At 42.0% G+C, this 21,076-nt stretch overlaps 1 protein-coding gene across 1 annotated transcript; it reads left to right on the top strand.

The window, feature by feature from the left end:
• Positions 1-10,824: 10,824 nt before the first annotated feature.
• NRSN1 (neurensin 1) lies at positions 10,825-20,740 on the top strand. The gene is made up of 2 exons (XM_068558827.1): positions 10,825-11,013; positions 20,342-20,740. The coding sequence occupies exons 1-2, from the start codon at positions 10,825-10,827 to the stop codon at positions 20,738-20,740; spliced, it is 588 nt and encodes a 195-aa protein (XP_068414928.1).
• Positions 20,741-21,076: the final 336 nt, after the last annotated feature.

The raw sequence follows: 21,076 nt of genomic DNA, 5'->3' as shown, positions 1-21,076 counted from the left end.
GGCAGGCAGAGGCTGACCAGGCTGCAGTAATCCCTGGAGCAATCGAGGCCACCACCAAAGTGTCCAGTGGCTGAAGGCTCTGCCTCTCAACAGTGAGTAAATGAATAACATGGAGTCCCTTCTCCATCCTCCTCTTAGGGACCCTAAATTCGAGGAACAAATCTGAGAACTGAGCCTGCAAGCTGAATCTTGTGCTTTTTTATTCCCTAAGCCTGTCATAATACTCTCTTCTCTCTTCCTTTTATCCAAAACTTATCCACCTGTCTCTCCAGATGGCATCATTCATTTACTAATTTATTCATTTACCATAAATGAGCGCTTAATTTTTACAAAGTGATGTACTAGTCATTGTATAGATTACACAGTGAATTGTAGGTAAATCCTTCCTTCACGATGTTTACAAGCCTAACAAGGGAGAGTAAATAGATATATAAATAATGCCAATACAAGGCAAAAATAAAAGTGGCAGTACAAGACAGGTAAGGATAGATATGTTTATATATATGTATATGTACATATATATATTCAAAATAAAGAACAATGAATCAGGGCTTCCCTGGTGGCGCAGTGGTTGAGAATCTGCCTGCCAATGCAGGGGACACAGGTTCGAGCCCTGGTCTGGGAAGATCCCACATGCCGTGGAGCGACTAGGCCCGTGAGCCACAATTGCTGAGCCTGCGCGTCTGGAGCCTGTGCTCCGCAACAAGAGAGGCCGCGATAGTGAGAGGCCCGCGCACCGCGATGAAGAGTGGCCCCCGCTTGCCACAACTAGAGAAAGCCCTCGCACAGAAACGAAGACCCAACACAGCCATAAAAAAAAAAAAAAAAAAAGAACAATGAATCATATTCAAGCCTATCAAAGAAGGCTTTATGGAAAAGATACTCGCCATGCTAGGACCAAATGGCCAGCACTTGGAGACACAGATATGAGGGAAGAAGCATAGAGAACCACTGAAATAAATGGAAGGAAGAAAGTACAAGCTGTGTTTGAAAAACACCGAATATGTTCAGTGCGATGAGAAATGAACTTGGAAGGGGAACAGCATCCCTCTGGAAAACAACTCAGGAATTGGCAGTCTCTCCTGACCTCTCTCTTCTCTGTGACTTTCCAAAATGCTTCTGCTTGTACCTCACCCTTTGTGCTCTAAATGGCAGACACTAAATAAATGTGTGTTGAATAATGAATTAATAAGACATTCGCTGGTAAATATTTCTATGTAATATAACTCAGGCAAAATGTGCAGTGTGTTTGAAGTGAAAACTTAACTGCTTCAAAGTGATCTTCTCTGTTCCCTAATGTTTGCAAAACTCATTAATAAAAACTATGGTTTGTAAAATGCAAGATAATGGTGATAACTCACATTTTAAGGGCATCTTGGGGTGTTTAACTGATATCTTACTTTATCTCACTAATTCATGTTACTTCAGATAGAAAGAAAACCAAAGGCAGATGCACTAGTGAATCTGGAAGACCCGTATTGCCCCCAGGTTCCTGGATAGGTATGTCCATCCCTGTGTTACTTCATCAGAAACTTCCAGAAAGGCCAGAGATGGCACAGGTTGGAAACGGATCTGGTAAAAGGAGATGAAGCAAGTGGATAGTGCCTAGGAATCTTAGAAGGCTTGAGACTCCAAGCTGAAAATATTCATAGGCTCCCAAAAGGTTTAACTAAATCATCAACATCATCATCATCACATCATCATCATCATCACCATGGCTATCATTTATTGAGTAATTTCTAAGAACCAAGCATTGTGATAAATGCTTTATAAATATAATTTCATTTAATTCTCATAACTACCATATGAAGTAGGTATTACTATAACCATTTTTTAGATGGAGAAAATGGGGTCTACAGTGGTGAAGCAACTTGACCTGGTTAAACAGCAGGAGGTTATAGAAGCCAGGATTAAACCCAGGTCTATCTGATTCCAAGCCCTATTTAGACTAACTCTCTGGATTAATGGATGATAGATTCTTCGTGCATTGTCAAAAGAGACCATCACACTTAGCAGAAACCAACAAGAAGTCAGCCACGCCCTTCCCAAAGACTAATCTCTGAGAGATGTACAACTCTGAGCCCCTGAATTTTTCCACATGTGCTGATTCTTTTGGACTTTCAAGAATAGGAAAACACAGTAGCCACGTCACAATCTAAGAATAAATAAATCTTCACCAGATCCACACACTGAATATGGAAAAAAGCAAGTCAACAAGCCACAAGTCAAAACTCCTGAAAGATGCACTTTCATGAAGACTGGGAAGGGAGAAAGAAGTGGCACCTACAGGCTTAAGTGGTGTTGAAACTGGGACATGAGTTGCGAACCAAAACAACGTGGAAGACACAGCCATCTTTTGGTTCTCCTCGAAGCATCTGCTCGACATTTGCTTTGATATAGCCACTGTTTAATAAAAACAGAGTTGTTTCTTAGTTTTTTTAAGCAAAATATCACTTATACCCTAAATCCTCTCCAGGAGATAACCTTGTAGATTCCAGTGCCCCTCCACCATTTAGCAGCTGTGTGACCCGTGATGAGCAATTGTGAGCCTGTATCACCATGGGGGCAGGTCACTTCTCTCTATGCCTCAGCCCCCTCATTAGTAAAATTGGAATAATAAAGAATAACCCCCACACATAGAGCTGATGTGAGGGTTTAATGATTTAATATGCATATAATGAATATATATATGTACGATACTGAAAGCAACGCCTGGGACATAGTAAACACCATGTAAATATTGGATGTTATTATGTGTAGAATGGCTGTGCAAATATTAACTATTTTAGTCATCATTTTCAGCATTATGCCACTTACCAGGGGTCTGCAGAAAGTCTCCTGAAGCAGGGGTCGTTGTATTTATATGCTAACCTGCTCACACCTACACACATTTTTCTGAGGTGTTCACAGGTAATTTTCTAGTATGTTCTTGCCTTCGTGCATTTGTGTGTTTTTCTTGAATATCATCATTTAATTCATTTTCTCCATCATTCTTCCATCTCACCCATGTAAGGCTAAATGACCTTGGGATCGGGGGCGAGGGGAGACACTGAAAGTGCCCAACGCTGACAGAAGTGAGAAGGTTCTTTCAGTTGGGCACCGCTCTGCCAGCCAAAGTTCCTCACCTCGGGTCTCGTCAAGGACAAAAAACAGGGTCCGGATAAGCCTTTACAAATGGGGGGCTGGGGCGAGGGAGGGGTGTGGAAGAAACACACAGCAGGTCCGTCTGCCTTCCCCATCCATCTAAAAAATACGTGTATGGAGCCTGCTACGGCCAGATATTGTGCTGGGCAGGAAAAGAAAACTGGAGAAGGCAGAACGCGGAGAACATGCCCGTCCCCGTGGAGCTTCCGCAGAGCAAAGTAACCAGCCTCCCAGAAGACCAGCCACCCTCCTGTGCGGACAACCAGACTCGGGGCGCCGGAAGCGGGGCTGGCCAATCCGGGCCCCGCCCACTCGCCTCACGTCCGCGCAGCGCCGACCCGGCCCCTTCGGCGGCGGCTGCGCGGGCCTCGGATGCGCGGGCACGCGGGACGCCCAGCTGTCAATCACGCGCAGGTTGAGCTCAGCTAGGCTGGAGCAGCAGCGGCGGCGGCGGCGGCGGCGGCGGCGGCGGCGGCGGCGGCGGCGGCGGCGATGGGACCCCAGCGAGAGATCTGCGGCTAGCAGGCTGCATTTGCTCCACGGGTCAGGGGATCGCAGGGGGCAGGTAAAGCCTTGCGGAGCCCAGGGGTGAGGTTTTCTAGGCTCGATGTGTCCTTCTCCCGCTCCTCCTTTTTCTTTCCTTCCTCTCTCCACACGCACAAATATTCATATTTTCTCTCTCTCTCTCTCACTCACACACACACACACACACCACACCCCTAACTCGTTCACGTTTATTATATGGACACAAATCTCTACAAAACCCACGCGTATTAAAATCCACGAACACGTACAAATTAGGAGTAGCCAACTCCATGCTTTCGCGGTTTGTGGTTTGTGTTATGTAAGAATTTGGGAGGTATACAGGGAAAACTCAGGAGTTTCTTCCCTGTGAGACAAGAAAAGTTGTAATATTAGATAAGAGTAAAAATGTATGTATTTGGAGTTTGCAAAGCTGATATGATTTCTTTTCCAGGCTGAATTTACCCCCTCCTTGCCTTCCCCACTCCTCTGCCGTATCTAAAGACGTTTGAGGTTTTGATATGATCTCAGCACCTACTTCTTTATGTTATTAGAAAGGGGGCTTGGGTGGGGGTCCTACCAAAGCTGATGACCTCAAAGAAAACAGAGCTGGAGTTGAACAGCTTATGTTTACTTAATTGGTTCCTGGCTCTGTAGCAGAAATGTTTTCAGCACCTTGAAGAGCTCCTTTGGCTCCAGACCAGGCCAACCTTTGGTGAAGGGCATGTGTGGAGTCAATTCCCTCACAGAAAAGGGGGAAGGCTACAGATAAAAAGAAGGGACATTTACTGAGAGAGACAGGCACAGATGAGAGACAGACAAACAGACTTGTTTTCTTTTACTTATCCAGACCCAGAATCCTAATATAATTTGCTTCTTTGCCCAAATCTGCTCACATACCACCCACAAAATAAAATTTCAGGACAAATAAATGAGTCTTGAAGAAGGTTGGCTTGGCCATGGTACATACAGACTGAACCTGGAAAATACTGAAAACAGTTTTTCAGGGCTCAACTAGGCTTACACACCTCAAGTCTTTGAGATTCTCCTGCATATGGATGGGGAACTGTTCATCAGAAAGAATTCTTAATGCCTCTTGAAAAATATAGCCCCAGTTATTTTATTTCACATGACTACAGTAATGTAGGAAACCAATAGCTCTATAGCTGGCAATGGCTTTTTAATTAAATCTTGCATGGGCACCTGCTTTTCTTAGGCAGATGGAAAGTAAAATGATCGTGATAGGAAGAAAATGGATATAGGAGTAAAAATCAGCCTAATGAGTAAATCATCCAAAGAGCCTTAGTAAGTCTAAAATGCATGTAAATGGATCAGAAAATACAATGGCTATAAGATTAATTTATTTTACACTATAATGGGACAGGCACCAAAGAGATCAAGTCTGGAGTATCTGGGAAGCAAGTTATCTTTTTCTTTACAATTTGTAAAACACAAATTGGTCAGTCTAGTTGGTATTATTGACTACATGGAATAGAATTATATCAAAATGAGAATATATTTGTATAATGTGTTATAGTTTACATAGCCCTTTTCATTTATATTGTCTCATTGACTCTGTAAACTCTCATGAGAGCCCATTAAAAAGTTATAACATATGTTATGCTTTTGTAAAAAAGAAAAAACTATCTTTGCTCTTGAACAGGAAGTCCTTTGTCAATGTTTTTGTCAATACTAAATGACTCTTTACAAGTTATAAAAATGACTTATGAAGTTTAGACTTTTATCTGGATCACATTCTGCAGAGATTTTTGTTCTTAAATAGGTTTGAAGAATGAGCCATTAAAAGGAGAGGTCAAAGAGCAAACAACAAGAAGAGGAAGAGGAGAATTTCAAAGGTAAGACTCAAACCTTGTCACATGTAAATTCGTAAGCACCTTCTGGTCTGCACATCGATAAAGAAGAGGTTTAAAGAGAATATGGGTTCTTTTTCTCTTCTCATTGCGGTTTTGGACTTTATTTTACCTTACTTAAAAGTACATCTCAAAGGGGCAAAGTAATAAGATAATTGCGTATCATTACCCCCTTTTTTAAAAATTATAAAAGTGGCTGCATAGCCACTGACTTAGAGGAAATAAAAACTCACAGTGCAGAGCAACAATCTCTACCACTATTCCAGGACAATAAAATATCTCTGAAATGGTTCATTGGTAGAAATACATTTTCAAGTTTTAAGGTTATGCTTATGTAATTCCAGAAGCCTGATTTAAATATGAAAAAGCTGTTAGCAGGCTTTCATGCCTTCCTGCATCCACTCTTGAGTCTAACTGATTCTTTTAAGCGAATTGACCTTTTGGTGTAGTGTTGGATAAATGGTCTAAATCAGCTATGCGCCTATACCTTGCAGCACTGGCCCTGTGGAAAAGTGTCTCTAATGGGAACTTCACTCTCATTATCTCAGAATGATTTTATGGGAGAGAAAAGCAGTGTGAAAACTTGAGTGATCTTTCAAAGAGAATAAATAGAACAGGGCCTGTGCCTGGCTTCACAACTGACTCACACGTAGAGCCATGGGAAAACACTCATCCTTTTTGTGCCTCAGTTTTCTGCCTCTCTTCTCTCAAGGAGACCATGAAGACAAATACTGTAAAATCTCTGGTATTCTTAAGGTTTCATGAGGCATAAAGCCTTATTTCTATTTCCATGGCTATGAACATTTTTCAAGTAAAATAAAGAGTAACTGCTTCTATTAGACTGAAATTCAAATTTCCAACAAACTGATACTGTAGTGTAGTAGTACACATATAGATCATGGTAACACATACATGGGTTTGTTTGCTGAATAGAGTAATCATTCAAGGGATTCTCAGCATTTATACTTCTTCCTGCTGCAAATACCTCATTTTGGTGCCCATTTTGTTGCACTTACTGCCTCAGAAGTGTTTCTTCTTCTAACCCAAGAGTCAACTGAGAGCAAAATGTGTGCCCCACTCATCTTTGTAAGCACCGTCTCACGTAATCTGGCATATAACCAGTGGTTTAAAAACACTGAAGGAAGGGAGGAATGAAAAATCAAGCACCACTCAGGCCATCATCCACACCAACCCATCTGGAACTCTGTGCCAAGAAATTTCAAAGTGGTAAACAGGACAGAAAATGTCCCTGCCCTGGTGAAGTTTACATTTTATCATGTACAAGGTCTATCAGACCATCAAATAAACCACATAACAGAGGATCAGGTAATAACAAGTTCTATGAAGGGGAACAAATCTAGACAAGGGGATAGAGAGTGACAGAGGGCTGATATTTATTATGCTCACTGTAGAAAGCCTCTCAGAAGAGTTTGGGGGTTTGAACATCCATTTACTGTGTAACTGTGCATGCGGTTGAGATAGATACCATAAACAAATAATAGAAAGAAGAAAACCATGGATGGATCCTCACTTCTCAGCACCCATAAGGCCCTTCAGGAACAATGAAAACAATTCCCCCTTCACAGATGACCAAGTAACCAGACACCAATGCTGCCTGTGCTCCACCACGATGGCCATGCTGGCGGTGAAGACGCAACAGGCTCCACCAGAGTGTTTATAAAATGAAAACTCACAAGGACTCACTTAAATACAATACTGGAGAATATTTTCACTCACCTCCCCCTATGCATGTACTTCCTAGGATGTTAAGTCTTTCTCTCAAGAAAGGAGCCCCTTGAGGATCCATCACTAACAGCAGCCATAGATTTAACATTACTGTTTTTGCTGCCACTACTACACCTATTGAAACACAAACACCACAATTCTCATGAAACCTTACTCATTAAATAAATGCTGAGGCGAGCTGAAACGCCTTTGCACATACCTTCCCTTTCTTCTCAACCCTAGTTTATCGTATACTCATTGCCCAGCTTTTAAAGTGACTTTATGAAATGACCTCATGTATCCTCTTTATGATACTGGAGGTGTCAATCAACCAAGTAGATTCCAAATAACTGTAACATTTTCTATATTGGGACAAAAAGTTACCTATGAGGAATGTAACTCTGTGTTGAGATTTTGCAAGTGCAAAATTTCTACTCTAAAATGTTATATTTTAAAATACATGTTCTACCAAGTGATCCCCTCCTCTAACAGTGAATTCCAACAAATTATATGTTTGGAAAGATGTATGAAACCTCTAAGACCCCCCAGGGACTACTATTTTAGGCAACATACACTATACTGAAATAACTTATTGAACAAATAAACAATACACAACCATTCAGTCTACTGAATACCAAGTAACTAACCTAACTAGTAGCTTCTATACTCTTTTAAACTAAAGCTTCATGCACACTATAATAAAGCAATCTGACAATCAATCACTGAGAGCATGGGAGGAGATGGGAAATCCCTAAACCCAGTTGTTTATCGAACAAAAATAATCGACTCATTCTGTAAATTCATGGCCAAAGACTCTTGAAAAATCTATGTCTAGAAGGAATTAGAGGTTATCTGGTCCAGCCATCTTATTTTAAGGATGATGCAACCATAGCCCAGAGAGGTTACTGAGCTTACCTGAGATGTCAAAACCAGTAAGTTGCAGATCAAGAACTAGCATTAGAGCCCATTCTCTGCTCTGTGTGGTTATCACAGCGCAGGCCGTGTTCTTGTACTTTGTGTGCCTGGAGGAAAGAATAAGACTTGTTGGGATTTCTCTTCTGGAATGTATCTAACATCACTAAAAATCCATTCTGACTTAGAGTAGAGCCATCTATCACTCAGGCTCAAAAGCATTTGTTTTATGACATTTTCTATCTCTTTTATGATTTTACCTATATTGTGTTTAACCAAGTTGGACTACTGAGTCTCATCCTATAAAGCAGAAACATTTAACCTAGTGTGCTGGAAACAAGCAGTGCAGGGAATGACTACAATATGTCACAAGGTCCTGCTCTGCACCAAAGCTAAATCCTGAGAAAGAATGATTTTAGCATCTAAGGAAGATAACTCTTACTGTTGCTATGAGGGATTGTTTTTATTCCTATCATATCTATTTTTGTCCTTTTTTCATGTTAAAGTCTTCTCCAATGCTTTATTGAAAACCTGAACATATATATTTGTATGAGTTGGTTCTGATTATGCAAATATATGATTCAATCTATACTCCTGTTTACAGTATTGTCATCTTTCATCTGCTCCCTGACTCACGATATAACCTTTAGCAGATGATTTTTCTATGCCTCAGTTTCTTCAGTGACAAAGCAGACTTAGTAATACTAATCCCATTTCCCCTTGACTGAAAGTTTATTAGAATGTCTTAAAAGAAAGTGCCTTTAAAATTATTCTACTTGGATATCACTAGTAATGGGCCCTTATTAATCATCTTCATTGTGTAAGCATTAAATCAAAGGTACTGAAGAGATCATCCTAGCATTTAAAATATGAAAACTAGGTTAACAAAAGAATTTGGTCCATTGGACATTGCGGCTCTAATCAGACAAAGTCCCTTCTGAAATCTTGATTTTTTTATGAAATAATATCCTTCTGAAATGTTAAAAAGCAAAAGAAAAAAAAAAATTTCCTTCCCTGATCTCTCCTCCTGGGTGATTTCTTTAGATGGTAGCTGGACCTGAGACAGGAAGAAGTCACTAGGAGGTAGGCACTAAATGTTAACATTGACCAACACTTTAAAAGATGAGGTTATCAGTCACCATCAGTTATACCTGTTTGTATCATTTTTCTAAGGTCAGGGCCATATTTTCCTGAATTTGACCACATGTTCTAACCAAAACCCACTTGTGGCTGAGGGCACACATTTACAAGATATTCTTAAGGGTTCACTTTGTGGCTATGGGACAGTGGGTCCCTGGGTTCAACTTTGACTTTAGCCCCATGATTCTATACAACCAAACTAAGTGGCCACACAGGAACACCTGCTAGAATTTTAGATTAAGTTTTTCTTGTAGGTAAACATTACTACTTGGTTTCTTGGCAAGTAATTGGAAACATTTAATATGTCTTCTTATTGCCTGGATTATAGCACAGGTCCTGAGAACCTGGGTCAGTGGGAAACTTATTCTCCTTCTATATTGTTCCTTGCTTTGTCATGTTGAGACAGGGAAAACTGTCTAGAGTTTAAAACTATGTCCACACAGGGAAAACCATCTAGAGGATAACTGAACAATCTAAAAAAGTATTTCACATTTCTAGCTACCTATTTATCTGCTTATATGGAGATCAGAAAACCAAAGAACAAACAGAATAACTGAGAATTCTCTTACTCACCAAAATTTCTGCCCTTCAGTAATTCCTTTTTTTTTTTTTACCATGAATTATTAACTACATGCCTCTCTCTAAGGTCAAATTAGATCAGATCAAGTTGAAATTTCTATCTGAAGAAGGCAGAGTCCCAAACAACCCACCCAGAGCTTAGTTTCATTAAACAATTCTCTGTATTTTTTATTTATAGTAGACACTTAATGGAAAATAGTAAAAGGTAGGTCTACCCTCTACATTATGCTCTAGCATCCCACGTGGACAGATGTATCCACAAATAATGCCTGAAATATCTGGAGTTAGAGTCAGTGAGGTATCAATTATTGGCCAAGCCATTTGTGATAAAGCATGAAGTGTAAGTTGCTCAGCAACTTTTTAATAAAGCTTCTGTACAACTTGACAATTGTTAGAGCAAGATACGTGAGATCCGAAGGCAAAATTTCAAATAGCTACGTAACACCATGTAGTTCCCACAAGAGAACATGGTTAAGCATTGAAGAGGACAGTCCAGGACAAATTCCATCTGTAGCAAGTGAGAGTGCCTTCCTAATCCTTTAACATGGAAGTGTAAAGACTACTGGATTCTAAGAGATTAAAGATTTCTTGTCAAGACACTGAAAATCTCAGCTTCTTTGTTGCCATTTCTCATGTGCTTCCTGCTTAAATTTTTGCATCATCTAAGTGAGCTGTGCTGTTATGTCTCGTTTCATTTATGGAGAACCAGTTCTAGTCATTGAGTGTTTGGGATAATTTTGCGTTCAGTAGAGAAGAGCAGCTTGGGTAAAAAAGGCAGGTCTTTAAACGTGTCTTTTCTTGCCAGAAGAGAGCATTGTTCAAACAGGCTGACGTTATTCAGCCTGGTTCTTACCTTTAATTTGCCTTTTGATCCTGAGGCCAGAGCTCATGTGGTTGATGCCTGTGGGTGCTGTCATTCCAGCTGGGAAGGATGAGTTCTTGCAGCAACGTTTGTGGGTCCAAGCAGGCACAGGCTGCTACCGAGGGCGGGTACCAGCGCTATGGAGTCCGGTCCTACCTGCACCAATTTTATGAGGACTGTACCACCTCGATCTGGGAGTATGAGGATGATTTCCAGATCCAGAGATCACCTAACAGGTGGAGCTCAGTATTCTGGAAGGTAAGTAAAGAGCATGTGTTTAACTCAGGAAGTGGAGAAGTCATTTGATACAGGAAATAATTCAGCTATAGAGAACTGAGAAGTCTGGGACTCTGTGTGTGCATCCCTCTCAGTGACACTAAGTGCAGTTTTCTTCCTTAGGAAAGGAGACTATAACCCTTGGTCTGAAGAAAGCCTCTACACACAGCACAACTGTTGATTTGCAGGTTAAACATAAATAGATATAGTTGCCATCGTTAATTATTATTTTTGCTATTGTTATTAATGTGCCACTAAATTCACCAACTATGACAGCCGTCCAAAGGCAAAACATGCTTTAAGCCTCCCTTAAGGTTTGGTAAGTATCATTTGACAAATTACAATAATTATTAAAAGAAATAGTTGGATACTAGAGAGACTTAATACTGAGACATAATACAGTGGTCAGTCTGCCAGCTCTGCCTCTCCTGGATATGTGGTCATGAGGCTTTATGAGCTTCAGCTTCCTCAAGTGGAAGGAGCCTCACTAGACAATAAGTTCAGTCATTCAGCATATAATTACTGAGCACCTACTCTGTGCCAAGAAGTTGCAAAGTACCAGAAATTAAAGTGGCAAATGGGAGAAGAAAAAGTCCCTGCCCTCAAGGAACTTACAATCTATCGTGGGAAACAGACCATAAACAAATAAACCACACAACAGAATGGTAGTGGCAAGTGCTATGAAGAGAAATAAATCAGAATAAGAGGATAGGGAAGGATGGAGAACTGGTATTTAGTTATGCTGATCACAGAAAGCCTTTCAGAGGAGATGACCTTTGAGCAAATACCAGGGAGTATACCATAAAATTACGTGGCTGAAGGTCACTGTAGGCTGGGAAAATAGCAAGTCCAAAAGCTCTGAAATGGGAACACTGGTGTGTTTGAAAAATAGCAAGAGGTCCAATCTGGTTGGAGAGGAATGAGAGAGGGGAAAGAACAGGTGATGGATTCAGAAAAATAACAGGACACAGATGATTTGTATGGAGCCTTGTAGGTGACAGTGAGGACTTTGGTTTTTACCTTGAGATCCATGGGAAGCCACCTGAACATTTCAAGCAGATGAGTGACATGACCCGACCAGTATTTTAACAAGATCATTCTTGCTACAGTACGGAAAATAAATTACAGGAAGGCAAGGTTAGAAGCAGCTAGATTATTTAAGAGGCTGTTAAAGTATCCAGGCAAGAATAATCGTGGCTTAGATTACGGTGGTGTTAATGGAGATGGCGAGAAGTAGTCAGATTTAGCATAAAGTTTGAAGGCCAAGCTGTCAGGACATGTTGGCAAATTAGAAACGAAAGAAAGAAGAGTCAAGCATGACTTAGAGACTTGCAGCCTGAGCTCTTTAGTGGATGATGTTATAATTCACTGGGACGGAGAACACCAGGAGGACAGTGGGATGGGTGGGGAGTCAAGAGTTTGATTTTGGCATTGCTACACTGGAGTTGCCTATTAAACATGCAAGTGGAGATCTCTAGTAGCAATTTAAGTATACCAATCTTCAGCTCATGAATTGGGAGTCACAGATATATACAGTGTATATAAGGTACCAGACTAGATAAGATCACCTAGGAAGAGAGTATAGACATAAGAGAGAAGAGGGCATCGGATGTTCCAACATTTAGAAATCAAGAAAAGGACAAGGATGTAGGAAGGGCTACTGAGAAGGCACAGCTTTAGATGATGCCTCGGATTCCCTCCAGGTTTAATATTCTGTGTTTTGGAGGTTTCTGATCATCCCCAACTTTCTCCCAAAAGATCCCAGAAACTTTGACATTGATACTGACATACATTTACAATGTACTGGCAATAGAGTTTAACAAGAGGCAATGTAACATAGTGATGATTATGAGCACGGACTCTGTCCTCAGATTACATGGGTTCAAATCTCAGCTCTGTAACTTTGGGCAATTTAATTGACCTTAAATGAGCCTCTAACAGTGATACTTATAGTACCTACCACATAAGTTGTGAGAATTAAATAAGATAATAGATGCAAAGAGCTAAGAACAATGTCTGGTAGGCACTCAATAAGCACTTAATATATTAGCTCCTAGTACCAGATGTCATATGGAACACTGAGTTCTGAAATAGAAATAAAACTGGAAATCTAGTTAATAAATAAAATATTGGTAATATAGTTGTTACTATGGATTACCCAAGACCTGTGTTGATTCAAAATCTTACTAGTGTCAGGCACTCTGTATTAGAATTGGTCAAGCCAGCCTTCTTATTCTGTACAAGTGTCACCTCTGATGACTCCGTACTGGCCTGGACCAATGAAATACATAGCCAAGCTTGGCACATCTTGTATTTACCCTGGTAAGTGGGTGGTTGCTTCTCTATATGTCAAAAAAACAAATATTTGCCTCACAGGTCTACTGTGCCAAGAGCCTAAAATGCCACTGACATACAGACTATTGCAAATGCTAGTGGTTCCAAAGCACTAGTGGTGATATGAGTTGTGAAGCTATAAATCCATCAAATAATACATGGGTACGGATTTACAATAAAGAACTCTCAGTAAATTACCAAGCCTAGAATTCAGATTTCAGTATTTTCTCTCTTCTGTTTTATGCAAACAAGATCCAAAAGTATTTGTTCCCTGTTGTGCTGGACCTACTTAAGAGAATAAAACCGGGCAAAAGTCCATGGCCTCATAGAGATTATATTCCAGCAAAATCCAAATCTTAGACTCACATCCTAACCATAAAACACTAGACTGGGCACTCAGAAGCCTACAGTCAACCTGAAAAACCAAAGAATTCATTGTCTTAGAGACCTCACCTCTACCAAGGGAATAAACCAATCATTCTTGGGTTTCCTCCTAGGGAATATAAGGGAACTCATGCCAGCGAGTGTATGACGTGCTTTGAATCAACACAGAGAAAAGCACTGATTATGCACGTGTTTCTATTATGATACTTTTTTATGTTCTTTCTTTCATTTCAATCTGCATCCTGTAAGTGGTTCAAGATGTGGGCTCCCCCTTCCCCCTCTTCCACTATAGCACTGCTGAGGCCACATGGCTCTCTCACTGGGGGCCACGCTCACAGAGCCTCAGGAGGACTCTGCCGCTGAGCCAGCTCCTTAGCAGTGGGCAGCAAGGAAGGGCTTAATGAGAACACGGATTGGAATCAAATGGGCCTGAGCTAGAAACTTTGCTCTACCACATGGACCGATGTAACCTCGCTCTCACAATGCTGTTCTTTCTACACGTTTATATGTCCCCTGTGCACAAGCCTCTGTGGTGGGCTCTGGGATTCAGTTGTGAACACAACACTGTTCTTCACCTGACAAAGTTCACAGTCAAATAAGGAAGGTAGATGTGTACAGAGATTGTTACAATCCACCATGCCAGTTGTTGCAGTACTTACTGGACAGACCTGATGCAGCCTGGGGAGGAAGTGACTCCACAGAAGAGTTCACAGGAACAGAAAAGCACTATAGAAAGAAGAGCATCACAGAAGCTGCGTCATGAGAGAAGATGGCATGCTCAGGAGATGCCAACAGTTCACTGTGGCTGGGGTAAGAGTTAGGGGTGGAGGACAAAGGCCAAGAGATGAACACGGTAATGTATACAAGAGCCAGATCACAGAGACTCAAGCAAGGCTGTGAAGTAGAAATTTCTCCAGAACCTTCCTGCTTGATTGAGTACAGTGAGAAGGTAAGATAATAAAGCTAGGCTTTCTTGGGAAGGTTGTCTCACAATCAGGTGTAAACAGCCCCTACACACACACACACACACACACATATACAGTATTATACACATTCTCTGTGCCTCATAGCTTCTGGATTACTGCATGGTGGCCTCTGCCACTGCTAATTTACCTGCAACTGCTGCCATTTGCAAAAATCTATGCGACACGGTCCCACCTACCCCCTGCCACCCACTGCCTCTGCCCAAGGACCTAACAGGCTGTGGTGGAATTTTTCTTTCTCATCCTTGCACTTGACCTTGACTAAGACTGTTGCTACTTGATTGTGCAGCAGATAGCTGAAGTACTGCAGGTAATGAACTAATGGGAGTAGTTTTCTTACCCCAATCATTCTTTCCTCACCCCAGGATCCTCCTCCTCCTTACCTTTCCCTCAACCAATATTAGAAATCTCCCAAAGGGTGTTAAATAGCAACGGGCAGGTACAAGACAAGACCGCTTCCTCCACAGACTTACTAAAAGTGAAAATGATGCTGGTACCTGTCCTTTCTCTCAAGACCCTCCTCCTACCTGTCCCAATCTCTCCAGTTTCCCCCTTAAGCTAAGTCAGAGTTTAAACTTACATCTTGGATTTCTCTTCAAAGTCTTGCTGGATATTAAGGAGATGGTTGTATTCTAGAAATGAATAAGGAAGTTCCTTAAGAGGAGAAACCATGTGGTATTATTTAAAAAAAAAAAATTTCTCAGATGACTCTTGAAAAATGGACAAAGGATGAGACTAGCCATGGAGACCATCAGAATGCTGTTGCAATGATCTGGGCAAGAGTTAATAATGCTCTGTTACCATTAGAGTAGCTGTAGTGATGGAGAGACAAGATTCAAGAGAATTCTATGAGACAGAATCAATAAGATTTAATTATCCATTGACTACGAATGTGAGGAAGGACTCAGTGAATGGGCAGGTGGCAGGAATGCAGAAAAACTGGGAAGGAAAGAAGAAAGGAACACCATTTTGAATATTTGGGTTTTGCAGAGCCTTTGGGACATTTTTGTGTAGATCCTCCCACTGGCTGTCATAAATGTGGGGCTACAGCCCAGGAGAGAAATCTAGGCTGGAGTTGGACATTTGGAAGTCACTGGTATATAGGTGGGAGTTGAAACTGCGGCCACAAATTAAACCGTAGAGAGAACATATTGAGTAAGAGATGTGAGTCAGGGCTGGAACCCTGGGGGACACCAATAATTTAAGAGTGTCTGGCAAAGCAGGTTAAGAGTGAGTTGTAAAAGACAGAAGCAGAAGAGAGTTGTGTCAGGGATAACCATTGGTGAGGGTTTTAAGAAAGCCTAAGTACTTAAAATCAATGACTGCAGAATATGCAAATGAAGAAAAGAAAAATTGGATTTGACAATTAGGAGGTCATCAGTGACCTCAGAGAGAGGGGTTTCAGTGAAATGGTGGAGGACTAGGCTTGGCTACCAAGGGTAGGAATGAGTTCAAGCAGTAGCTAGTGGGGGACACAGGGCTCTAGAATAGGTTTTGAAGATGGAAGCGACTGAATGTGCTGACAGGCTGGAGGGACAGAGGCTCTGTAAGGCAACGGAGCCAATGCGGGATCCTGCTACCCAGGTGAAAGAGGGCTGTGGAGACTGTACCAGGTGACGCCTATGTGGAAGGACCTGATCCCAGCCCGGCACTGGTCATTGCTTTGCAAAGCTCAGTGTCCCTACAAGCAGGTCAGGCAAGAGGGTCAGGACAGACGAGTTAGAATCTGCCATCACTCTGGCAGGTGACAGCACTCCGAGCTCAGGTCCTGCTAAGGAGCGGTGGGCAGCAGCCCTCAGGGCTGATGGAGAAGAAGAAAAGCCAGTCTTCACTCTTGCTGTGCTTCTTCTGAATTTTACCTCTAACCCAGAAGGCTTCTTTCCCATTTAGCTCCATCCAGCAATCTCCCCCCACACGCCGCTCTTCCCTGCCATGCTGGTTCTTGCTTCCACCAGTCATTACCGCCTCCTCTCTGCCAGAACAGCTGCGTTGCTTCTGCTGCCAGCTCCGCTTATTGGAGTGAACTGCATTTTCAGATCTCATCAGCTCACAGACAGACCACGAAGGGGATGCTGGTCAAAACAACAGCAGCTTCTGGCTTGTGGCCCCCAACAGCAGAATTTCTGGAATCCAAGCTCTCCCCCCTGTCCAATCCTCCTTTCCAACAGCAGGGACTGGGTTTTCACCCATCCTTCACACAGTCAAGAGAGTCATCAGAAGTCACAGCACAAAAACTGCTCTTGCTGCTGTCTTTAAAGTTTGCTTTTCATCACCTGGAGAGGCCCTTCTCTCTCCCTATTGGATGTTGATCTAACATCCCACACCATCAGGCTACTCTGGGAAGCCCCTCACCCAGCAGCACTGCAACTCTTTGCATGGCTCCAAACAGAGCTGGTTTGCTCTCTTAGAACCTTTAAAAAACCTCTGTGTTGCATTTCTTAAACTATTTAATAGAACCCCTTTTCTCTTAGACCTGGGACCACTTCAACTTAGAGCTGTGTCCAGAGACAAAGTTTATGATACCATATGGCATCACTCCCAAAATTTTTATTCCATTCAGTACTCCAAGATGGTACCAGGATTAAGCTGATATATCCCAGCATCCCTCCTCACCACTACTACACTCTCAGGGAAGTATTCCCAGCATTTTCCCTTCATGCCTACCATCCCACGCTCTCCCTGACATGTTTGAACAGGTTTGGAGTCCCTCTCTGGGCACATCTTTTGGAGATCCTCATTAGACTTGCATTGATGGCACCCTCAGAATCCTGGGCATTACATACTATTCATTACGTCATGCTCCCCTCCACAGATGGCGGGCCTCTCTCTGATCCTCTGATTTAACAGGGAAAAGGGAGAAGGCTTGGGGAGGCCAGCCACTTTCTAATTCTTGAAATAAGCAGGAGTTCTGCCATCTGCAAGGCAGGGTTTGCCTTTTAGCTTCTGAGTGATATTCCAAAAGTGGATTTTAATCTATAAAGCACTGCTCAACTGAGGAACAGACTGCTCTGAGAATCAGTCACCTGGCTCCGGATTCAGCAGTCTGGTGGTTTAAGTTAGTCAGTCAGGAATATATATTGGACACAGGCTGAACTGACTGCTATGGAGAGAAAGACAGAAATAGAACATGGAGCACCCTGGCCTCCCTTGCTCTTAAGAACCTTAGAAACGCAGATGGATACATTTTTGCTGCCCTCAATTTTTGAGAATCTGTACCAGTTCTTGAGGAGGGAGGTAATTTAGTGACACATGAAGCATGTCACCATGGATATTTAAGTTAATTTAGTTTGTGCATTCAGAATATTCCAACATGAGTCATCTTTTAAATATTATAAATAATGGTTAGTCTTTGAAAGTGAACTTGACACCATTCTTCAAAAAATGTAGAAAGCCATCCAAAGTGTGATATTTTACAACCCAATTTTTTCTGCAGTACTTATATCTTATGTACAATAGTTTTTTTTTTTTCAGAAGACATTACACTGACTCTTTTTGTTGGTTTTTCAGTTTCTTTACACTATTACATAATGGAAATTTGTTCGTATATAGTGACTAAAACTTTATTGTAATTTTTTAAAAATTATACAAGTAATGTACAAAATAGTAATTGGTGAAGTATCATGGGAGAATGAAAGTGGGGAGTGGGGCTTAGAAGTCATGCAGACCTGGGTTAGAGACCACATGCTTAAAGAGTGGACTTTGGACTATGTTTCTTCAACCCAATAAACCTCAGTTTCTTGTAGGTGAAATGGGGATAAAAATATCTACATCTCATAAGATGCTGGTGAGGATTAAGTGAAAAGCGCAGTGCCTAGGTCATAATCGATGCTCAATAATACCAGGTCTCTTCCCCCTTTGTTAGAGTGATGGATTTGCGAATGTTTTCTATTATCCAAACCTTCTACTAAAGAAGTATCTAATAAAGTGTATTACCCTGAAACATAGTAAATAAGTTAGGTAAATATACTTTAGATGTTCAAGATTAAATGCTGTTATATATTTGGTTATTTTTCCAACCTTGTTATTTTAACTAAAAGCAATTAGGAACAGGAGGAAATGAAAAATGTGTTTAAAAAATAAGCTGTATTAGTTGTTCTTTATTCCAAGTACTGAGTGACTGTTGCAATGCTCTTGCCAATGTAGCATAATTTTACAAGAGGCACATTTTCAAATAATAATAATAATATCTACTTATTACAATGTATGACTTAAGCAGGCACAGAGCTGAGTGCTCTCATGCATGGTCTCGTTTTGTCCTCACAGCTTTATGAGGTAGGTACTATTATCATTTATCATTTTATAAATGGGAAAATTAACGAGAGTATTTAAGTAACTTTCCTTCTATGATTCAAGTACTAGTTGGCAGTGCTAGAATCCAAGCCTGAGTCTGTTAATTCCAAACCTCTGAGCTTAAACCACCAAATGGTATATTACTTTCCATTTTCAGTGGGTTACATTTTATTAGAACTTGAGCTAATGCAGTTTCATCTCCATCTGCTGCTCTTAACATTTCTCAACATCTGCACAAGCCCAAACAGCTATATGTTAGAAGAGAAAGAGCACTGGCCTGCAGGTCAGATCTGTGGCTTCTAGCCCATCCTCTGCTACTTGCCAGTTGTCCATCTTTGGGGCAGTGACCTACCCTCCACGAGGCTACATTTCCTTGCCTATAAACTGGTAATGATGGTTCCTTCTTCACTTGCTTGGGGAAGGGGTGAGTAGTTACACAGATTGTCGATGGCCACCTGCCGAAATCACCTCTATGTTGAACAAGTTGAGTATATTACTCATCACAGTGAGAGAGAATGACACCATAGGGGCTCCTGGGCATTTCAGTAAGAGAGTGTAAGAAAGGATGTATTATAGGATGTGGGCTTTAGTTGGGTGACTTGGGGTTGCAGGGGTTTGGGAAGTCTACAGGAGCCAGAGTTCACTCTGGATTATCAGGAATAATCCTATGATTGGGTAACTTAATAAATCTTATCTATACAGAGGGCAGACTAGAGTGAGACTAAGACTGTAACTGTAAAGAAGCAGCAGTCATTTATAATGCGTGGGGTGGAAGGTGCACAGAATCTTGTGGTTTGCACAATGACCTTGTTTTGTCTGCGCTTAGACAAAATTATGAAGTGGTCTTGGTTTGTCACACTTCATCATGGGTGCAGAATGAGCCTGTCTGATGTTGAGGTTCTCCACGATTGATTGTGCCCACAAAACAACATGCTATCAATGGGGGCCCCAGGCCAGCTTCTAAGAACATCAAAGCCTAGTGGATAGAGTAAGGCCAGCTCCTGGGTATCCGGGCTGCTTTTCTCTTGCTCAAGACCAAACAAGACAACATAAGCCTAAGGGGGCTCTGTTGATTGCAAAGCATTGGACAAACGGGAAGGTCAAAGGAAAAATCAAGGCAGTGCTGCAGTTCCGGGTTGGCATCAAAATCAGAAAAGTCCTCCTTCACTTTCTTTTTTAACTACAAAATTATGCAGGCTTCTCATACAAATTAGAGGTGACTGGGGAAAGTCTCTTCTCTCAGAAAACAAGGCCAGTCCTGCCCTGGAGACCTGAAGTACCAGGTTTACTCTGTCTTATTTCATTGTGTCTTTCGCTAGGTTGGACTCATCTCGGGCACAGTCTTCGTGATTCTCGGATTGACTGTCCTGGCAGTGGGCTTTCTCGTGCCCCCCAAAATCGAAGCCTTTGGTGAGGCCAATTTCGTGATGGTGGACACACACGCTGTCCAGTTTAATGGAGCCCTTGACATGTGCAAGCTGGCGGGCGCCGTGCTCTTCTGCATCGGGGGCACATCCATGGCAGGGTGCCTGCTGATGTCGGTGTTCGCAAAAAGCTACTCCAAAGAAGAGAAATTCCTTCAGCAAAAGTTTAAAGAGCGAATCACAGACATCAAGGCCCACACCCAGCCCATTACAAGAGCTCCAGGCCCGGGAGAAACAAAGATACCAGTCACTTTGTCCAGGGTTCAAAATGTCCAGCCCATAGCAGCAACCTGAAACGTTTTCCAGCCCGGTCCTCCCCTCTGTAATTTACGCCCAGTGTTACAAGGGAGGAGGCCAGTTTGGGAAATAAGGATTTGGCATTGACCTGCCCCAGGGCTGTGCTGGGCTGTGCGCAGTGTGGTGTGTGAGCTCACACTCATTCCGTTCAGTGGCCCTGGGGACCGTTGATGCCATGGGTCAGCCTAGGCACATGCACCCGGCTGCTTAAAGAGGTGCTGCTGGGTGCCCACCAGGAGCTCTCTGGAACTCCCCTCTCATATAGTGTGACTTTGTGTCATTTTCTGTGTTCTTGGGAAGCGCTGAACAGTTTAGACCAGCCTACCAATGGCT

This window comes from Eschrichtius robustus, chromosome 12 (genome assembly GCF_028021215.1).
Source record: "Eschrichtius robustus isolate mEscRob2 chromosome 12, mEscRob2.pri, whole genome shotgun sequence".
In the NCBI taxonomy this organism is placed as follows: Eukaryota; Metazoa; Chordata; class Mammalia; order Artiodactyla; family Eschrichtiidae; genus Eschrichtius; species Eschrichtius robustus.
This window is presented reverse-complemented; position numbering and strand designations above follow the sequence as displayed.

Excerpts from the sequence above, each read along its gene's own strand:
- NRSN1 (XM_068558827.1), top strand. The coding sequence starts at position 10,825 with ATGAGTTCTTGCAGCAACGTTTGTGGGTCCAAGCAGGCACAGGCTGCT. Across the intron at positions 11,014-20,341 it reads GGAGCTCAGTATTCTGGAAG|GTTGGACTCATCTCGGGCAC; the intron begins GTAAGTAAAGAG and ends GTCTTTCGCTAG.